This window comes from Branchiostoma lanceolatum, chromosome 3, assembly GCF_035083965.1.
Source record: "Branchiostoma lanceolatum isolate klBraLanc5 chromosome 3, klBraLanc5.hap2, whole genome shotgun sequence".
In the NCBI taxonomy this organism is placed as follows: Eukaryota; Metazoa; Chordata; class Leptocardii; order Amphioxiformes; family Branchiostomatidae; genus Branchiostoma; species Branchiostoma lanceolatum.
In genome coordinates this window covers 2,152,854-2,176,180 of record NC_089724.1, presented here as the reverse complement: position 1 = coordinate 2,176,180, position 23,327 = coordinate 2,152,854, and the positions used below count along the sequence as shown (strand labels likewise).

Genomic DNA, 23,327 nt, shown 5'->3' with positions numbered 1-23,327 from the left:
CTGGAATGTTATATCCGATCTATAATACGTTGATGAAGGTTAGACATCCAGGTAGTAAGATACGCCAAAAATAGTTACTCAAGCAACTGGATAAAATTTTGAAACAGACGTTTCAGACAGCATCTGCTATCTTTCGCCTGTGACGGATGCTGTCTGAAACGTCTGTTTCAAAATTTTAATCCAGTTGCTTGAGTAACTATTTTTGGCGTTATATCCGATCCGTCGATGAAGATTAGACATCCAGGTAATAAGATACGCCAAAAAGCAATTACTCAAACAACTGGATATGATTTTGGAAACGGTCAGACGTTTCAAGTAGCATCCACTACTTTTATTTCGTCAGTGACTGTGAGCAAGATCAGTTGAACAGCAGGTTTATAACCACGAACTATGAATTGATATGCAAATAAGGAGAAGACAAATTTTTAGAAGTCCAATAGAAAGCGAATTAGACAACTCAAGACGAGGTTGAAGTAAAAGGGGACAATAGCTCCTATTGTTTTAATATAGGAGCTAAAGCTGGTTTGCCCCCAAGGCTATGTCCCAAGTGCCAGACAGTTCCACCCTTAGCCCTCCTTTCCTGTTGAGGGTTGGATTGTATATCCTCTCATATATTGCCTCCCTTACTCCACGTTCGAACCAGCGGGGTTCGCGGTCAAGGATATCAGTGGATTCGAGATTGAACGAGTGCCCCTGGTTGTGTTTTAGGTGGTGGAAAATGGCCGAGGAGTAGCGGTTAGCGCAGTGTTCTTTGTACCTTTCATTAAGTGATCGACTGGTCTCTCCAATATAAGTGTTGTTGCAGTTGGGTTCTTCACATTTGAGTCTGTAGATGACATCGGCCTTGCTGCCTTTGCGGGGTCGGTCTTTAGGATGTACCAGTCTTTGTCTGAGAGTTGATTGAGGTTTGAAGTTGGTGGCAATGTTGAAGTTTTGGAAGATCCGTCGGAGTTTTTCGGACACTCCTTGTACATATGGAATAGTGATGTTGGCCTTGTTTCTGTTGGTCAACGGTGTACACTTAGGCGTTTTCTTGGACCGGTCAGACGGTTTGAGGGCTTTGTTGAAAGTCCATCTTTGGTAGCCACATTTGCCCAGGGCACCTCGGAGGTGTCTATGTTCGTCTGTTTTGGCCGTGTCTGAGGTGATGATGTTGTCTGCCCGATGAAAGAGAGTTTTTATAACTGCCAGTTTGTGTTCCAAAGGGTGGTGAGAATCAAAGGCCAGATACTGATCGGTATGGGTCGGCTTCCTGTATACTTCGAACTGGAGGCGACCATCTTTCTCTATGATGGTTTTGGTGTCTAGGAAAGGGAGCATATTATCTTGACTCGACTCCTGTGTGAACTTGATGTTGTCATCTATCTGGTTGATATGTTCAAAGAAATCATCAGCTACTCTCTTCTTTAGTCTGCACCAAGTGTCATCTACATAACGGAACCAGTTGGCCGGGGGAGTGTCCTTGAAAGTACTGAGGGCTTTGTTCTCAAATTTCTCCATGTACAGGTTTACCACGATGGGCGAAACTGGTGAACCCATAGCACAGCCGTGCAGTTGTTGGAAGAATTGTCCTTTGTAAGTGAAGTATGTGCACCCCAGGCAGAGGTCTAGCAGCTTGCATATTTGGTCCACAGATAACTTGGTTCTGTCTGCTAGTGTGTTGTCAGCCTCTAAAGCTTCCCTGACTACTGACACCGCTTCTTTGGGGGGGATGCAGGTGAAAAGGGGGCACACATCATACGAAGTGATGATATCATCTTCGTCTAACTGGATGTCTTTGATTTTGTTTACGAAATCTGCACTGTTCTGTACATGGTGTTGAGACTTCCCCACTAAAGGTCCCAAAATCTTCGCTAGAAAACTTGCTACCCCGTAGGTGACTGAGCCTATACCAGAAACTATGGGCCGTAGAGGGACGTCCTGTTTGTGGATTTTTGGGAGGCCGTAGAAAGCAGGGGGTTGTTCCGATTTGGGTTTGATTTTTAGATAGGTGACATGATCCAGAGCTTCATCAGTTTCTAATTTCTTGAGGGCTTCAATGATTTCCCTCTTAAACTTGGTAGTGGGATCTCTTTTCAAAGGCTTGTATGTGTCTTTGTCCCCTAAGAGGTCCTGTATCTTCCTGTCATACTGCTCCCTGTCTAAGACTACTGTGCATCTGCCTTTGTCAGCAGGAAGAATCACTATGTCTTGATTAGTGGCCAAATCCTTGAGAGCGGTTTGTTCCTCCCGGGTAATGTTACTAGCAGGGGGTTTAGAGACTTTCAGAGTGGTAGCTACTTTAGTGCGTAAGGCTTCAGCCTGTTTGTATGACATATGGGCTCGTCGAATTGCTGACTCGGTCTCTGTGACAATATCGATGTTGGGGATTTTGTTAGGTGTTACTGCAAAATTTAGACCTCTAGAAAGCAGCGATTTCTCTGGCTCTGTAAGGGTATGGCTACTAAGGTTTTTTACCCACCGCTCATCTGTTCTAGTCTGTGTTGTAGTTTGAGGGTTTGGACTGCTAGATCTCCAATTAGGGTCACTATCCGCTGTGCTGTTCACTTGTTTTTGCTGTAGGCGTTCGAATTTGCTCTTCTGTCTAGATTTACCCTTCTCGTGTTGGGAGAGCTGTCCACGTGTTATGAACTCTTTAGTTTCGGCAAAAGTCTCCTCCGATAATCGTTCCCTCAGTACTTGTTCAAGATTAGATTTTCTTGCGTTTAGTCCATCCAAATTGTAGTTGATCTGTCTGACTCTTTCGTTTAGTAGCTTTCTTTCCGCGTTAGAAATTATCTTGTTGGCGTTGAAGCCTTTGCAACAACACTTATATTGGAGAGACCAGTCGATCACTTAATGAAAGGTACAAAGAACACTGCGCTAACCGCTACTCCTCGGCCATTTTCCACCACCTAAAACACAACCAGGGGCACTCGTTCAATCTCGAATCCACTGATATCCTTGACCGCGAACCCCGCTGGTTCGAACGTGGAGTAAGGGAGGCAATATATGAGAGGATATACAATCCAACCCTCAACAGGAAAGGAGGGCTAAGGGTGGAACTGTCTGGCACTTGGGACATAGCCTTGGGGGCAAACCAGCTTTAGCTCCTATATTAAAACAATAGGAGCTATTGTCCCCTTTTACTTCAACCTCGTCTTGAGTTGTCTAATTCGCTTTCTATTGGACTTCTAAAAATTTGTCTTCTCCTTATTTGCATATCAATTCATAGTTCGTGGTTATAAACCTGCTGTTCAACTGATCTTGCTCACAGTCTCTGACGAAAAGTAGTGGATGCTACTTGAAACGTCTGACCGTTTCCAAAATCATATCCAGTTGTTTGAGTAATTGCTTTTTGGCGTTATATCCGATCATCAGTTAGAATAGCCTGCATCCAAACCTATCATACATGTATAGCTGCCTAGTCTCTTTCGTTTTCTACGCAAATATGACATAATTTCTTATAATATGTTTAACATGATTTTGAATAAGGACGCACTTCAGTGATAAAATGTACATGCATGCATTACAACATGGTGGGCTCGTAAGTTTCTATGTTCGAACACATATCAAGCAACCAGTGTCTACTGTACATACAAATGAACGATGACACAAATTGTGATGTTTGAAACATAAGACTTACTTTATTGTACCGTAGAAATGGTTATTTTCGTCATGATTGGTTGGTGACCGACAAAAAATGGAGCTACCCTAATAATCTCTACAAAGCTGTGAGTAATTATCAAAGCAGGCTGACCATACAGAACACTGTAAATGCAGAAATGTTCGCAGTGGTTTTATGTTTGCAGTTTTTGCGTTGAACTCTTTACCATAAACTTAAAATCACTGCGAAAAGTGTTTCCATTATGTGACTGTAACGCTACTATTGTTTCAAAAGAGAACCTTAAACACTCCATTGTCTCTTTATCTCGAAATTAAATCCCCGCAAACATGTCTGCATTTACAGTAAATCTTCAGTTTCAGCACCCAAGAAGACGCTTCTTGCATTAAGATTATGTTTTCTCATATGGGTCACAATATCTCCTTTTTTCTTGTCGTTGCTTCTTGATATGGAGTGGGGCACAAAATAGTATCACTACCTCCTTCACCTGTAGCCTGAGAACCATCCTCCGTAGAAATTGCTGGCTCAATCTTTTCGCGTGCTAACCTCAGAGTTATGTTACGGTCCCATTTCCAATCAGAGGGCCGGCCGGGTTGTTTGCGAATAACAAAAAAAAATAATGCATATCAACAAAATACACAAGATATGGATAGGAGTAATTTGTTTACGTTTTGTGTCTTTTGTTGCCTTTTATATAATATTTTTCCTTCCCACAAGCTGCCTGTTTGGACCCCGGATTGGAAGTGGGACCAAAGCATAAGCAAGCCAAAAGATTGAGCCAGTGGTTACTGCAGCTACAGAGGAGGGTATACTCAGGAATACTTCACCGGAGACCTCTCACCGAAAAACACCTCAGTCTTTAAACTAAGTCCTTTTGATCTGTACAATTCTTTGGCTGGAAAAATGACAACAGGTAAAAAAATTCCAACGTTTGTGACTTTCTCTAATAATGACTGGCATATTGATAAGTCTGTAGTGGACAGTACAACACCAAGCTTAATGTAAATAACAGTCTTAAACTCTTAATTTAGAAAATAACTATCTGAAGGTGGTTTTGGTGGGGTAGACTAGCATTACCAGTGAGCATCAAATGCTTTGCGATTAGAAAAAAAAAAGCATTTCAAAAGAGATCTAACTTTGACCCCCAAGGTGGCCAACTGTAATCTCCAAGCAGATGCGCGGATCCGGTCCAATCTCTGTGTTTATGCCTACTTTGGAACATTTGTACTCTTTTCCAGACCATCTAGTGTTTTTTAACCGTTCACCTTGTAGATCTTTATACCTGCTTGGAGATTAGGCCCACTGTGCAATATCTACTTTTCATCCCTATGCTTTGTAGAGTGATGCACTACACATTATAGTACAATATGGATTTGGCAAATTAAATAATAGACTCTACTGTGACTGCAAAGCAGCTTTTAGCTACTCTCCAAGCAGAGGATGGGTTCCTGCAGGTTTTTGACGTGCTTTCAGGCGTTTTTGTCAGGCTTCCTACTAAAAAAAAATGACAAAGTAGAAAGCCCAACAAAAACGCCTAAAAGCATGTCAAAAACCTGCCGAAACCCCTCCTCTGCTTGGAGAGTAGCTTTTAGGTCCATTCTTGATACATTGTACACTGAACAAGTTAGTGATATTTGTATACCGGTGTATTGCAAGTAAAGATAAAGCAGCAGCTCGAAGTATTGCAAAGGTTCACAATCGATACGATTTAGTTAATCTTTCCACGATCACATACAAGTACAGAATATATATCTTACACAGCACAATCTCAAAAACCCCTCATCGCGAGCTGGTCATATACATACATGTATAAAACTGTTAAAACTCTCTATGAAATCTACCTCCGACTTCCCTGATCAACTCCTATAATCTCATTACAGTAACTCCTGGGCAGCAGTCTTGATTGGGCGAACGAAATGCATCCCGGTCTCTGATTGGTGGATTCAAATGGCTGGATCAATCAGCGGTCCTGTTCCCTGTTGGCCCGTGTCAGGGACCTGGTGCGAGGTCTGCTGTACACTGTCAGATTTTCTGCACCTCTGGTTGCCTAGGCAACAAACACAACAACAACACAAGTTAATTTCGAGATAAACACTGGGAGAAAAAAATGGTCTTAACATTGACAAAGTTTTCTGGTCTAGATCTTCGGGTGATGTTAGGAAAATTAGGTGCCCATTACATGTACATGATACTTAATTCACAATGTTGACTATCCTCAATTTTCCTTACTTCCTACTCATCTACTGTCGCTACACTTTGCACTCTAAGCAACATGGAATGGCTGCCCTGACAAAAGTATAGTTTGCAATTTCATTAGAAGAAAATATGTACTGTTGTTACAAAGTGTTCACTTTCAATTTATTTGTGGTGACTTGTTCCTGGGAGTGTACCGCTGATAGTCTGAGGGAAGCCAAAATAAAAACAGGGGTCATTCAAATAATCATACATGTATGCTGATGAAAAAGGAGAGAAAAAAAAGAAAGCTTTAATCCAATGGTTTATCTAGGCTACTTAAAGAGAAGGAACTTTTTCAAAAGATCTTGATGTTATCAATGGGAGGTATTATAGGTTTTAGGGTTTAAAAACAAGAATATGTCATGCATGATAAAATCTATTCTAAGCTTAGCCTGATGCAATTTATAGTCTGTACACAGCATCACATTTTGTATTCACTACGTTCTGCATTGTCAAAATGATGCAAGCCTACAGCCAAAGTACAATCAATATTCCACATCTTTGATCATGATTAAAAAATGCAGCTGTCTATTTGCCCTACAGTTTGAAGAAAATTCTGCTGAAAAAAATCTAAATTTCTATAACAGACTAAAGCGGTACATATCTAAAAGTGCATGTTATGAAATCAATGTGCATACAAATGCAAGAAGTTAAATAAGCTATATGCTTTGCTGCAAGAAAGCAGAGAAATCAACGGTTATTATTTTGATCCATGCAGTGCAGGCTAGAGTAGACGGCATGCAGCTCCCAGCACCTGGCAACCATGGCAATGGTAACCATGGGAACGGTTACCATGATGACAGCTACATGAAATGATGACATACCCAGGGTTACCATGGTTATGGAACATGCTGTAGTCATTGGGCCTTTTTGTCCTCGTGAGTCGCTGAGTTTTGGGAGTTTTGCACGCTGGCCCCGTTCTACAGAATATCGTGATGATGACGATAGTTGATTAGAACACATGTCGTTAGAGTTGTTAGAGAGTTCGTGATTAAGGCTACACCAATGCAATTGGCTGTTTTGTAGACAAGGCTGCTTGAATTGCAAAGTTGTGATTTGCAACTAGAAAATAAACATGAGATACACAACTTTGTATGATTGTACAGTCAGACAGAATCAGCCTTTTTTTAAAACATATTTCAGTGGTGTCTCTGGTTACAATTGCATAACATCTGTCAAGAAAAGGAAGTAAGCCACCCGAAAACATGATGTTAGAAATAACCTAAGGCATTTATCTGTTTTCAAAACAAACATTATCAAACTGTATTTGGCCTGATATTCCAGAGAATTTTCTTTTACAAACAACAAACAGCTCCAATCACATTGGTGTCACCTGGCCTGTTGTTAACCCCTGTACCACCGGGGGAAGCCTGGCCACAAACCTCTTGGTATACATTGTATGACTTATGGTAGGCTGGAATTGAAGTAGGCCAGGCAGGAAACTGCTTTGCCTAGACATAAGTCAGTGAAATTTACTAATTTAAAAGATGCTTGAAAACAGTCTGGCCTTTGGTTCAAGGCTGTCCAAATGAAAAATCTTTAAATGAAGAACAATAATATTGAAATGTCATTTCTTGTGTAATTATAACGCTAAACCCTTTAGACTTGGACATTGTACAATTTTCATAATGGATTTAGAAAGCATTATTTTGCACCAACTTACATGGAGGCAAAAACTTGAACTACTGGCTTTTGTACACCGGTGCCCTCCCTTTGTCATGATAGGATGCATAAATATATTAACTGTAGAAATGACAAAGGACGAAAAATCACTGAAGGAAAGTCTCTACGGTGTCATGAAATGAAATGTAACAAAAATTGCAGGAATTGAGTTACACATGAACTTAAATCAAACATAATCAAATGATACTAAAGGTGGAATGCACATGTGCAGTGCTGACAGGATAAGCTGCATTAAAAAAAACATGACAGCCCAACATGGAAATACTACATGTACCACCTCCAGTGTTCTCGCCAGGCCTTTTCAGCATAGGGGCCCCCTATGCTGTGATTTGGACCCCCTATGCTGTTAGCTGGACCACTATGCTGTGTTTCAACCAGCATAGAGGTGTTTCTTTCTGAGACAAACCTTGTGACCCTTCATAAATCTTATAAAAAGTTCATATTTGGCTTTAGAATGAGGCTGTAACAGAGGGAAAACTCTACTTCACAAACTTTATCCCTCAAAATGCATGAAATAATGTCTCATTGGGTTATGAATTTACAAATTTTCCGGGGGAACATGCCGGACTCCCAACTCTGGTCATGTCTTCAGCCCTCCACACGTGACTTGCACCGCTAAAGTTGGCCTTCTGTACCTGACCCCATTATGCTGTGAAAAAATTCTGGTGAGAACACTGACCTCTAACTGACTTTTCTTTCATTTGCCCTGTAGCAAATTTTTTCAGTGACATCTAACCTCCAATACTTTTGTTATCCACCAGGTTACATCGGATTGCAGTATACTGTATTTGCAGGCAAATGCATTAACATCTACTAGCATAATTCCGCCAAGTCCCATACAATGTATATCCACCATCCAGAGAGTGTGTGTCCAAAGGGACTTCCAACCCAACGTCATATAACGCACTCCTGTATATCTGAGCTGTGTATACCGGGGGGGTGCTGCACTAGAGATCTCTCTAACGCACTGTTTTTCAAAGTCTGTGGCAGATTTCAATATGTGTTCCCAACAGATTAATGTTAATGGAGGTTATACACGGAGATTCCCCTAGGAAACTTTTGTGCATCCCCCAGTGTAAACACACACAGTTACTTAATGCTAGGGACATTGTTTTGGAGATCTCTTTAGACACACTTTTTCAGGGTGGTGGATACATGAGGCTTGGCGGAATTATGCTTAGTACATGTCAATGGATTTTCCATTGATTTTTACCAGCAGGTTACATTGAAGAAGGTTAGACATCCAGGTAATAAGATCCCAAAAGATAACATCACCCTCCTTTACTTTAGCAGGGTCTAATCACTTGGCAACAAAGCCTGACAGCTTATGCCCCAAGGTTTGAAGTAATGGTGATGTCAACACCAACAGCAGCTTTGAGCCAATCAGAGGATTGCCACAAGCTCGTCTTGTGGAAATCCGCAAAGGTTTGGGCATAAGAGCAGGGTCTATGTTGGCAGGTCTTGTTGCCGAGCGATTCGGCCCTGCTAGAGGAGGGTGGAGAACAGTTACTCAAAAACTGTTCACCGTTTCCAAATCTTATCCATTTTTTATATATTTTTCATTTATTGGTTCAGCATTGTACATGTACATATGACAGGGTTGCCCAACTAGCCTGAGGCTATTACTAAGGGATAACCCATGTGCGGCTATAGGAGTGTAGGTTTTCAACCACTCACACCGGGAAGGACCCCTACTCTTTTCGATAAGTGCGGTGGGTTCTTTAACATGCTCGAGGCTCTTATCCAGTTGCCTGAGAGATTTCTGTGGTCTGCCTCGGTGTAAGTGCCACAAAACAAACACCTACCTTGCTCATGTTCCCGCTGTTGAGCCCCTTTTTTGAGGGTTTGCTGGTGATGTTGAAACAGTAGATGTCCAGGTGGTCGCAGATCTGCAGACACACCAGGAAACAGTACTGCACCAGGTCAAAGGTCACGAATATCTGGAGGGAGAGAGGTCACAGGTCAAAGGTTACAAACTGTCGGAAGTGGTCACAATTAGGCTAAGGCAGTATATTCTATATCAAGGTCAAATAAATGTTGTGCTTCCGATTTCGATCATGGACAATTTTATGTCGGGTGGGGATTATCTTTCTTTTCTATTTTCTTAAGATTTGGGCCGAAGTGCTCCAAGGTATAGTTACAATTAGGCAGGGTGTTAACATATAGGGGACCTAGGCTTGGTGGGTCTCTTTACAAAGATGTATATCACTTTTTCTATTGTAGCAGAAATAAGGGGAATATTAGAAAATGATTCTACAGCATGCAATATTTTGATCGACCACTCCATCAAAAAAACTTAATCATTTTCATTGATTTAAAATTCCCTTGTCTTTGGTCGACCCACCAAAAAGGCTAGAGTCTGTCAAGTAACCAGAAAATGTCTACAATAGAAAGTCAAGTCAAAGTACCAAACTTATCCAGAGAACGACGCATTACAGTAACTGATTATCTACTGACCAAACTTATCCAGAGAACGATGCATTACTGATTATCTACTGACCAAACTTATCCAGAGAACGATGCATTACTGATTATCTACTGACCAAACTTATCCAGAGAACGACGTACTCATGTTTAACTACTGACCAAACTTATCCAGAGAACAATGTACTCACTGATTATCTACTGACCAAACTTATCCACAGAAAGATGCATTACTGATTATCTACTGACCAAACTTATCCAGAGAACGACGTACTCATGTTTAACTACTGACCAAACTTATCCAGAGAACAATGTACTCCTGATTATCTACTGACCAAACTTATCCAGAGTACTGTGTACTCCTTATTATCTACTGACCAAACTTATCCAGAGAACGATGCATCACTGATTATCTACTGACCAAACTTATCCAGAGAACGATGTTCTACCGACTATCTACTGACCAAACTTATCCAGAGAACGATGTTCTACCGACTATCTACTGACCAAACTTATCAAGAGAACGATGTATTACTGATTATCTACTGACCAAACTTATCCAGAGAACGATGCATTACTGATTATCTACTGACCAAACTTATCCAGAGAACGATGCATTACTGATTATCAACTGACCAAACTTATCCAGAGAACGATGCATCACTGATTATCTACTGACCAAACTTATCCAGAGAACGATGTTCTACCGACTATCTACTGACCAAACTTATCCAGAGAACGATGTTCTACCGACTATCTACTGACCAAACTTATCAAGAGAACGATGTATTACTGATTATCTACTGACCAAACTTATCCAGAGAACGATGCATTACTGATTATCTACTGACCAAACTTATCCAGAGAACGATGCATTACTGATTATCAACTGACCAAACTTATCCAGAGAACGATGTACTCGTTGATGAAGCTGTTGAAGTACTGGTCCAGGAACAGCAGCCCCGGGCCGATCATCGATGAGTCAAACATCGTCATCTCACTTTTCGTCATATGCGCAATCTGCAAACAGGAGAAGAAAAAATTTAAGCTAAGACTACAAATCGACCCGTTTCACTAGACTAAGTTTTTTTTTTTTTTCTAATCAATTCATCAGAGCCTGATGTTGCCATCGATCTACGAAGAAAGGCGGCCCAATTGTTACTGTAGCAGCATCTCTTCACCCTAGGCCAGAAACATCGATGCTCAGTACAAGCATGACTTCACTGACCCATTAGGAGAAGCAGGGGTTACGAAGGCTGCTCGGGAAATTCCCTACCCCATTTACACATGTATACTTGCCTTTAAGATTTCGGACAACAAGATATTTAACTTTCTTTCATGAAGAGCCTTTCTAATAGTGTGCCCGCTTTATGTACTACCTACACGTTACATTAACCACCCAGGAGCCAAACTCTTGGCCAAAACATGCATCAAATTAGGTCTGTCTCTAGCTTTAAATTTTTTGCCGTCCCAGTCATTGTTTGAGAGCCAATATACATGTGTATAAACTTTTGCTTTAAATTTGTAACTTGAAGCTTGCAAATCTTGAATACATTTTCATCAATTATGCATCAAGTGCACACTATTTTATTCTTCCACATTGTGATTTACACCTGACCAATAAAACAATAAAACTTACTACAACTAGTACCAGTTTGTTGGTGATTTAACCATGCCAAACATGAGAATTACACACATGTACTAGTATCACAAAGAGCAGGTTTTACTCACTACAAGTTTGTTGGTGATTTTTCCTATGGCCATGCCGAACATGAGCAGATAGAGACAGGGGTGGTTCTGGAACAGGTCCATGGAGGACTTCTTGTAGATCATCAGAGCCAGGACGATCGGGAACAGGATCGGGAAACCCGGCGAGAGAACACTCGTACCCTGCATGGGGGAGAGAAGCAGTAAAAATTAAAACAGATAAAGAAGCAAACAGTGATCTCGTACTAGTCAAGCTCAAATGAACTCAATGATCAGATGACCTAATTTTCATCTGGTCATGACAGAGAAGACAGACGCTATGTACAGCATTTCGATGTCTATCAGACACCTTCTTCAGTCTGAAGTACTGCTTCTCACCGCTACAAGTAGTCAAAGCAGGTGGTGCTTTTGCGGCGAGAACACAATCCCACTCACTCACTCACTCACTCACTCACTCACTCACTCACTCACTCACTCACTCACTCACTCACTCACTCACTCACTCACTCACTCACTCACTCTCTCCCATAGCTTAGTCAGCCGTCGGGGCAGCGAAGTGTTCAGTGAAGGTTCTCCACTGCTGGCGGTCTTCCGTCAATCTGGCCATCTATTTTCTACCTGATGAAATAATTTTCGGGAGAACACTCACCGCTACCGTGGAGCCGTTTTTGCCGGCACCTCCCTTCAGGATGGTCTGGAAGTTCCCCCAAACCGTCCACGTGGAGAGAGACGTGGAACAGATCACCGCTACAACTCTCATCGACAAACCCACCAGGGGAACCTACGGGGAGGGGCAGATGGCAACTTGTTTAACTGCGTGTTTGTCTCCGAAATGAATAGTTTCATCAGGTTGGTACATTTGTAAATCACTGGATATATAAGAAAGTTCTGTTTAACACACAAGCATGCAGTACATGATCATCTGTCAACATTTCGGTGACCATCTGTCACTTTCCTCAGGGAGGGGTTGCACTTAACACTGGAATGTAAACTCTGTCATGTTACGGGCTGCATTCCACACACTGCAGCAGAAAAACCTACATACATGTAGCTGCAGTGTGGAGGATGATCATGCCATTTTCTATTGCCCCGATATAATATTGCCCCAAGGAAAGAGACAGAATCTGATGGTCACCAAAACGTCGGCAGGTGATTATGGTTTTGTGTAAAGAGCTTTTTGTTCATTTGTTTGTATTTACAGTAACACATATAATTTGCAGTAAATTGCAACACTACATTTCTGAATCAGATTGCATCTACAACGAGATGTTCCAACTAATTAATAATGCATCAATGACATATCTAAATACATGTACGACATACAACAGCTCACTATGCTGACAGTCACTGATTAAGATAGGAATCATTTAGAACATCCTACTACAGATTATTAGCTTGGGGAAGAAGGGCATTCTTTTTCTTGCAAGATTAATCAGAAAAGTTCAATTTATTTAGTAGCCTTCTCCATTGCAGGGTATTGTAAGTTAGGCAAGAGGGATAGGGGATAGATTTTAATTTGGAGAGAGCTGATAAGAGAAAATCAAATCTTAACGCAATGGTTACAGTTGTATGATCAGTCGTAAATGTTGTGGGAAAATTTTGGGCAAAAGGTGCATTAAAGACAAGGTAAGAAAACGGGCAGAAAGCCAGCACAGTTTCATATTATTTGACCAGTTTTCTTTTTTTTTACCTTAAGTTGAATTTCAGGGCCAGTCCAACAAGGAACTATATGGATACTGAATTAGTTGTGTAAAATATTATGGATGTAATACTGTAAAAAAACATGGTCGAAATCATGCCTCAGAACTTGGGTAACAAAAGTTACAAAAGTGTATATCATAATTGTAAATATTGCTTGCTGCTGAACACACTATAAGATCATCTTGAATGCTTAAAATGTACATTCACATGGAAGCTACATTTACATTCAGTACAATGTTAAATACATTATACTCAATTTCCATAATTTTGAATAAAAGTTGTTGGGCAATTTGCTCCATTACACTTTTTAAAAATTTGTGACATGGCAGAGGCCAAGTAAACTTCAACTTGAAAGTAAAAATACACAATATAGTTTTATTTTTATTTTTATCTAATGTTGGTTAGAAGCTAGAAAAAGGATCTGTCCTGTTCCTTTTGTCCAGTTATTTGTATCTTGTACATTTTTTGTATCTTTACAAAGTTTAAATAAATGAATAAAATCCACATGCATTGTCACATTGAAATGTACACACAAGGCTAACACAAGGACTCCAACTACACGTCATGCATCACATACACAGAGCATGCAGTAAAACAACAACCACTATCACAGACTAAAAAAAAGACGAAGAAAAGAAAAACATCTTTAAAAAGAAAAAAAAAGCAAACCCCAGAGTACCTTGTTGAACCAGACTGAAGTACCGAAAACGGCGGAAACTATATGCATGGTCATGATGAATAACTGGGCTTCGGTTACATTGATGCTGAGGGAAAAGGGGCGGGGTGGGAAAAGATCGGAGGTGAGAAAATTGTGCAGAAAAATATTCACGCTAAAGCTGTAGGAAGACGGGAGACAAACTTTGCAATGGCGGTCACGCTTGGTCGGATTGGTTGTTAAAAGAAAATTCCTTATTTGACTTGATTCCTGTTGCAATTACACAATGAATGATTTTGAGACAAGATTATGAAATCATCTGTGAATAGTTTCATCTAGTTGGCGAATGAACCAATCAGAATTGCCCTGAGGAAGGTGACAGACGGTCACTGTAAGGTTGATTTGAATAGAACAATACGTTTCTTGGTTGTGTGCGCAGAATTTTGATGTCCGAGGATAATCATGTTTAGATTCCATCTGACTTTTGTCTCCCATCGTGCTACTGTATCATGTGCATACATGTCACAATCATATAAAGCACTGTCTGTGTAGCACACACATGGAGTACCCTTTGGTTGACAGTTTTGAAAAGTTTAGGATGTTCAAAAAGTCTTAAAACCAAGGAAGAAAAAGACATTTCAAACGACTAAGTCTAATGTTATTTGCCCTTTCCATCCGATCATTTCATAACAATTCTTTACGTCCACAAGATGCTTGAAAAAGAAGAAATTTTCCATGCAAAACTCAGGGCAAAGCAGAGTCGACTTTAATGTGATCCTAGGCCTGTTACGGTACCCAAGAACAGTCCAACCAAAGGGCCCTCCTATGGATGCCACACTCATCTGCATGTTCCTACCTGTATCCCCCAGAACTCTTTCCCCAGAACCATGCTCAATAAGAACAGCATTATCACGCCAAACTGAGTTTCTGTCACATCAAAACTGTGGAGAACAGGGCAGACCAGTTACACTGTACACAAGCAACACAGGTCCAGGGCAGACCAGTTACACTGTACACAAGCAACACAGGTCCAGGGCAGACCAGTTACACTGTACACAAGCAACACAGGTCCAGGGCAGACCAGTTACACTGTACACAAGCAACACAGGTCCAGGGCAGACCAGTTACACTGTACACAAGCAACACAGGTCCAGAGCAGACCAGTTACACTGTACACAAGCAACACAGGTCCAGGGCAGACCAGTTACACTGTACACAAGCAACACAGGTCCAGGGCAGACCAGTTACACTGTACACAAGCAACACAGGTCCAGAGCAGACCAGTTACACTGTACACAAGCAACACAGGTCCAGGGCAGACCAGTTACACTGTACACAAGCAACACAGGTCCAGGGCAGACCAGTTACACTGTACACAAGCAACACAGGTCCAGGGCAGACCAGTTACACTGTACACAAGCAACACAGGTCCAGAGCAGACCAGTTACACTGTACACAAGCAACACAGGGCCAGAGCAGACCAGTTACACTGTACACAAGCAACACAGGGCCAGAGCAGACCAGTTACACTGTACACAAGCAACACAGGTCCAGAGCAGACCAGTTACACTGTACACAAGCAACACAGGGCCAGGGCAGACCAGTTACACTGTACACAAGCAACACAGGGCCAGGGCAGACCAGTTACACTGTACACAAGCAACACAGGTCCAGGGCAGACCAGTTACACTGTACACAAGCAACACAGGGCCAGGGCAGACCAGTTACACTGTACACAAGCAACACAGGGCCAGGGCAGACCAGTTACACTGTACACAAGCAACACAGGTCCAGAGCAGACCAGTTACACTGTACACAAGCAACACAGGGCCAGAGCAGACCAGTTACACTGTACACAAGCAACACAGGGCCAGAGCAGACCAGTTACACTGTACACAAGCAACACAGGGCCAGAGCAGACCAGTTACACTGTACACAAGCAACACAGGTCCAGAGCAGACCAGTTACACTGTACACAAGCAACACAGGGCCAGGGCAGACCAGTTACACTGTACACAAGCAACACAGGGCCAGGGCAGACCAGTTACACTGTACACAAGCAACACAGGGCCAGGGCAGACCAGTTACACTGTACACAAGCAACACAGGGCCAGAGCAGACCAGTTACACTGTACACAAGCAACACAGGTCCAGGGCAGACCAGTTACACTGTACACAAGCAACACAGGGCCAGGGCAGACCAGTTACACTGTACACAAGCAACACAGGGCCAGGGCAGACCAGTTACACTGTACACAAGCAATACAGGACAAGGGCAGACCAGTTACACTGTACACAAGCAATACAGGACAAGGGCAGACCAGTTACACTGTACACAAGCAATACAGGACAAGGGCTGTCTCCAGGACCCGTCCCTACAATTCAACCCCCGTCCGAACTTCACAACATGGAACTATATTTTTGTAAGTTTAAATCTATGGTAGAGTCAACATTGAAAATCAACAAAATAAGATTTTATATTCTAATTGAATTGAATTTGTTCCTAAAAATATGTGAAAATAGCATTTCAGAGGGCTTAGAATTTCTATAATTTCCCGGGAGAACATGCCCCACCTGTGGACACCCCTAGTTTCATGAGTGCCTACAGTGTGTGTAATCTCTCCCATCCATTGAGTCAGGGACTGACAAATTTGAAGCTGGAGACAGCCCTATTGCAGCACACTTTTTGGTAGTTGAATTACAGTACTGATGTTTTCTTGGGTAATACAAAATGTATTAGACAAATCGTACAAGACTTTAAAAAATTTCTCTTTTTTTCTTATAACATTCTTCAATTCCTCATACAAGTACTATTTGAGACGTAACCTTTATTAACATTAATCCACCAGGTTACATTGATTTGCCACTTTGACATTTCTAATACAATGAGTTTGAGAGATCTCTGGTGCAGCAAAAAAGCCCCAGATATGCAGTTTAGATATACAGGCCTACGAGTGCATCATACTAGGGGGTGTTGTGTTAGAGATCTGTTTGAATGTATCTTAATAATAATATCAAGGTGGCAGAATCATGTATACCCTCAGGAAGAATAATGTTCAGTAGATGTACTACGTAATACTATACATACAACACACAATGTATTGGGAATGTACAACATAAATGAACAACTACGTAACTCAGTATAGATAGTGTTTTTACTTACAAGCCAAATTTGAGTGTGCCTGACACGTATGTTTGCCAGTGGGCGCAGTAGAACACGAAGACAGCGTTAAAGAACGTGATGAACATCAAGTCTGGGTTGTCTCCCATTGTCATGGCACAGCACGTCGCCATCCCAACAAAGACTGCGCAAGAAACAGGCAAAATGGTTATCATTAGGATCTGCATTAGGATAAAGCAATGACTTAAGGGCCTTAATCTAAACAAAGTGGTCGCAGTAAACATTTTGTACATATGCTATTATACTAGAGTACAACACGGAGTATTCTGTATTACCCGCGGGAGGGCTGGGATCGAAGGTGATGCGGAATACACTGTGTTGCATTTCATTTACATGTTTGTCATGCCCAACAAAATAAACACACATTTCAATACAAAATACACCAGAAGTTCATAAAATTTGTGTCCTCAATCAATGTCCGAATTTTCGATGTCCGAACCAGCGCATGCAAAACATATTCTAATTCCTTTGATAGAAGCCTGTGCAATACGGTAAAATATAGACCAGTCCGGAACACCAGTGTATTGAACATTATCCCAACAAACTGCAATACTGTAGATGCTTTCTCTAGGTGGCATTGCTTGATAATATCATTGGAAGTTATATTCAATAAACATGTGAGAGGGTAATGGTCATGAAAATGAGAGACATATGTAAGGAAATTGTCTACATTGGCTGATACTATAGGTCTTCAAAAAAATAGAGTTTGTTTTCTTTGTTTGTTTGTTTGTTTTCCCCTCACCAGTTGATATGGAGTCGCAGCCGTGGTCGAACAGCTCCCCCAGCGGCGTGCTGCTGCCCGTCCGCCGCGCCTGCTTCCCGTCGATCGCGTCCAGCGACTGGTACAGGAACAACCCAACCGCACACGACATGTACACCCACACCGGCGCCTGTAACACACAAATGGACCCATGTACACCCAGTCTGGTACAGGAACAACCCCACAGCACACGACATGTACACCCACACTGGTGCCTGTAACACAGAGATACACATGTCATGTACACCCACACTGGCGCCTGTAACACAGAGATACACATGACATGTACACCCACTCTTGGGCACCCAGGCAGGCGCCAGTGTAACACACGTACATGTACATGTATACACATCAAGTACACCCTGGCCAGGGCCTGCACATAGATTTTATTAAAAACATCAGAAAATTGCAGAAATCCAATGAAGTAGTGAATAGTAGTAGTACAGGTAAAATCTTGAGTGCGGTTTCTAACTTGACATCTGTATCTGCATAGAGTTACAACATACATGTATATACAGTAATCATAAAAAACGTATCTCTTTTATATTGGATGATTAATGGCCTGCTTGACAACTGTTTGGCAAGAGGTGAATAAGGGTAGCTCAAGACCCCATAGGTTACTTATATATGCCTTGTCCTAGCAAAGCCCCGGGCATGAGTGTGCATGCCAATAGTTCTGCGGATGTCCTTGGCAAGCCAAGGTCGGGGCAGGGCGGCTTGTCAAACGTGTTGAAATTTCAGCTCAGTCATGACCCCATAGGTACATCTAAACACTGGCCTGATGTGAGGAAGCCTCAATGAATTCAAAATGTTCATATAGTCTAGTGTTCACAGTAGGCCCATTGTTGTTGGCTCTTTTCTAACTACATTGTACAGAATTTGTAGATCAGAAGTTGTGAACATGGAACAGAGAACACATGTAAGCTTTGTCAAGGACGGCCTAGCTTCATGTAAACAAGGCCTGGTGAGGACATTAGTCAAACCTTACGTGCCTTTTTAAAAATTTCAACATCAATTATAGATTCGGCTATATTTTGTGTTCACATATTGTGTCACAATCACTTCAAAATATAAGAAATACAATTTTGTATACAGCAGTTTGCAGCATTGCGAACAATGGCTTTTGGACAATGTCCAAGTTGTCAAAGGTCAACGACCTACTGGTCATTTCACACATGCCACAAGGTCACATGACAATGACTCACACTCAGCTTGACACATTCAAGGTCCTTTCAACCACTCTCAGTAATTATGTCATCATTGAACCTGGGAATTCACTAGATCTTGAATAATCTTGCAGTTTTTAAAACTTTTGTAGATACAATTTTACAAAGGAGCTAATACTACATTTTGTAGTACTAATAGTTATCTTTTACACCCAAAATGTTGTTAGGTTTCCCCTTCCTATCCATAAAAGAAGTACAAGACCAATTTGCACCAAAGCGGTTTGTGATAGGCTCTTTGCATTACAAAATACACCACAGGGACACTCCCTTCCCCCTTAATCTTGCTTTAAGTTTCTCCCTAATTATCATAATATCAGTCAATAGACTAGGCCCAGATATCCAGATGCATCAGCTCAGCTGCTGGCTAAATGGTCCAATTTTTTGTCACCAACCACAGCTCACAGAGCTACATGTAGTTGTCATGCAGCTCAGCTGATACAGCAGGATCTCAGGATATACAAATTAAAGTACATATCCCTTGGCTTAATCCAGGATCCGGATGTACGAGTAGCCCCACAGTTTACCACACAAACAACCATCTTTTGTGTCTTTCGCGCTGGAACAATCATGACAATAGTATGTAGTAATTACTTTGGTTTATGTTCTGCCAAGGGATTTACAGGAAAGAAAGCACATCACATAATTAGAGATCCTTTTGTTTCACTGTCATTAAGTTACAAGCCCCCCCCCCCCGGCATTTACATTTTCTGTACACTATAATTTGGTGTAAGCAATTTGGTTCATTGTCTAACTCTCAAAAGACACTGAGATTCAGCGTGCCATGTGTGAGAATGCATAAGTCAGTGAGTGAGTGTGTTTGTGTATGAGAGTTAATGCACATGGCTGTGTGAGTGAGTATCAGAGTGTGACACTGTAGTATGTGTGTGTGCGGGAAACAGCAGATACCCATGCATGCATGAACCTAAATGCTTGTGCACATGAGTCAGACTCAGAGAGTGTGTCTGTGCGTGCACATGTGTGTGTGTGTGTGTGTGTGTGCGTGTGCGCGTGTGTTTGCATGTGTGTGTGCGAATGTCTCACCTCCTCCTTGGCCGTTGGTGAGTAGTACATGAGCAGCAGTGACGTCACCACGTATGTGTGTGTGTGCGTGTATGTGCATGTGAGTGTGCGAATGTCTCACCTCCTCCTTGGCTGTGGGTGAGTAGTACATGAGCAGCAGTGTGTGTGTGCATGCGTGTGTGTGCATGTATGTGCATGTGAGTGTGCGAATGTCTCACCTCCTCCTTGGCCGTTGGTGAGTAGTACATGAGCAGCAGTGAGGTCACCACGTTGATGATGAGTCCCACCAGCGTGATGAGGTTCGGCGCCACCCACAGCGGAACCTTCTCCACCAGCCACCGCCAGAACACCTGGGGACACACGACGGGGACACACGACGGGGAGAATGGGACACAACGGTTCGTAATGATGTAAAAATGTAACATTATAGTAACTTTGAGCAAAATGCCAAAACTTCCTCTACCAGCCACCGCCAGAACACCTGGGGAAACACACCAGGGAGAGACGGGCAGGTGAGAATGGGAAGAATGGGCCACAAAGGGGCTAAGATGTTATGCCCTTTTCAAAAATGTAACATAATTCCACCAGCCTAAGGGTACATTATTCTGTCACTCTGAAAAGATACAGCCAAACAGATCTCCAACACAACGTCTATCAGTATAATGCACTGCTGTATGTCTAAACTGTGCATACCTGGGAGAGCTGCACTAGAGATCTATTTATCTACTTTATATATATTTCGTGTTATGGATATTATAGTCATGGGCCAAATCCACTTGTTATCTTATACTATACAAGGAATTGCTTGCTTTGCTATGGTCATGGCTACATAATTTTTGTAAGTGCTGTGTAGAATTGAAAACATTAAATATACAGTATGTAATTAATCATATGTTTCAACCTCCTTGGCCACAACAACGGTGTAGGTCTTCCCCATACATGCACACATGCAGGCTAGCAATAACAACTGTTGTTGGGCTTCTCTTGCTTGCAATCTCTAAGCAGATGTAAGGATCCAGCTCATTCTCAGTGTTATATAATATAAATATAATATCAGTGCCACAGGCAGGTACCCTATGTGTAGGGTAATGAGTTCGAGGCACCTCCTCGAGCACGGGACCCCCGTTTTACGTCCCTCCCGGAAGACGATTTCGTGGAAAGCTTCGTGAGGCTACAGCAATCCGGACGTCCTTGGTTGGTCTCCCATCCAAGCACTGTCCGGACCGCGCGTTGCTTAACTTCCGAGATTGAGGGATCGGGTGTATCAAACGCGCCACGCGGCCGTAGCTTATCTAGTTTTACGGGGCCTGTTTTTGTAACATTTATACACTTTTATTGTATACAGTTCGCCTCCTCTACATTAATTTAAAGGAAGGACAATACTAGAAAAGATGTTGCAAAAGAAACCATAAAAACAAAATTATATGCCAGGTCCTTACATCTGCTTGGGGATAATTTACAGCATAATAGCCCTTACAACAGTCTTATGCAATTCGTCCCTATGTACTGCGACATCGTAGGGGCTAATGTACTAGTACACCACTGTAAGCAAGAGAAGCCCTACAACAGCCGCCTGTAGGCGTAACCGGAGACCATGTATAACCTCAGCAAGGGCAGGCCTAATCGTCAAGTCCCTTAACTGGGCAACAGTTCAAAGTTCGAGGCCCGGCGGAGACGGACTTTTTCACTGTACATGACGACCTTCAGCGTTCCAATCAAGATGAACGCAATTTCTTAGAAAATATTAATCGCTCCAAGATCCTATAACGTTACAGTTGGGACACTGGGAAAATGTTGAAGATTTGATAAGCCTTTATTTAAGTTTAAGCATCATGTGGTATCGATCATAATAATTTTTTAAAAACCTTTCAAACTCAAAGCAGAGCAACCTTTCGCCAAAATCATTACTGAACTCGTCTAAATATACTACAATTGCATGGAAGCAGTGTTTCAATGTTTGTTTTCTAAATGCGTTTGGCGTATTTTAATGCGATATAAATAGCGATCAAAACACTCTCGGCACAAAAACAAACCGGTGTCAGTCAACCCGCCCCCCTCCCCCTAACTCCCGCGGCGACCCTACCTGCATGACGGGCTCCACGGCCGAAGTGCCCGACGACGAGTACTTGTGCTCGTCCAACCCCTTCAGCTGCGCCTCCGACATCGTGGGCGCCATCTCCAGAAAGTACCGACTCATCGGGGGCGAAATCTCGCTAAAAACCGCCGATTTAAAGCGCTAAAATCACACGGGGAGCTCTAGATCTGATACGGGATGATGACAAGTTGGCAGCAAACACAGGGTTTACTAAACCGGAAGTAACGCACTGCGCGTGCGTGGGACGGAGGGCAGAAATGATGCGATTTTCCCGACCAATCAGGGGGCGGGAAGGTGTTTGCTAAAACTGTGGACTTTGAGCAGGTGGCAGTAGCGCGGGTCGCTTTAAAATTGGGAAAAGCCGGGGATTTAAAGAAGGAAAAATACTTTATCATATACCATATTTCCTTCTAGTCCCGATGAAAAATTTTCCCATCGTTCAGTATGTGTCGTGTGTCAGTGTATGTGTGAGTGACGGTTTGTGTGTGTGTGTGTGTGTGTGTGTGTGTTAGTGTGTATGTCAGTGTATGTGCGTGTGTGTGTGTGTGACTGGGGTAAACGCACACACACACACGCACACGCACATACACACACACACACACACACACAAAACGTCACTCACACATACACTGACACACGACACATATTGACACTAACACACATGCACATACACACTAACACACACACACAAGCGATAAAAAAAACAGCCCACGCATCTGCTTTAACATGGGCCGTTTGCATAGCTCAACGTCCCCATGTTTGCACGCAGTTTGTTTGTTTGTTTGTTTGTTACGGTCTATATATATTTGTGTTATAGATAACCTCTGAGCTTCGTCCGTTTTTGTCAACTATTGACGTAACATTTCGTGAGCCTTGATAAAGCACCGCGCGCAGAAAACTGTGTGTCTCTGATGACCTTGGCCCGACTTGTGTAACATCGCAAACTTTTCGACGCATGCACAAGTTTTTTTCTAAAATTCAGACCTATATTTTAGTGTACAGTAGTGCGTGTCTTATGGTCTATAATTTATAGCTA

General features: G+C 42.2%; 1 protein-coding gene across 1 annotated transcript; it reads right to left on the bottom strand.

Annotated features, from left to right (window-relative positions):
* Positions 1-3,606: 3,606 nt before the first annotated feature.
* On the bottom strand, positions 3,607-22,526 carry LOC136429703 (cholinephosphotransferase 1-like). The gene is made up of 10 exons (XM_066419650.1): positions 22,280-22,526; positions 20,415-20,546; positions 17,933-18,080; positions 17,173-17,314; positions 14,866-14,950; positions 12,303-12,434; positions 11,678-11,836; positions 10,841-10,966; positions 9,328-9,462; positions 3,607-5,651 (listed from the first exon to the last, which is right to left on the bottom strand). The coding sequence occupies exons 1-10, from the start codon at positions 22,391-22,393 to the stop codon at positions 5,565-5,567; spliced, it is 1,260 nt and encodes a 419-aa protein (XP_066275747.1). The 5' UTR covers positions 22,394-22,526; the 3' UTR covers positions 3,607-5,564.
* Between the last annotated feature and the right edge of the window lie 801 nt (positions 22,527-23,327).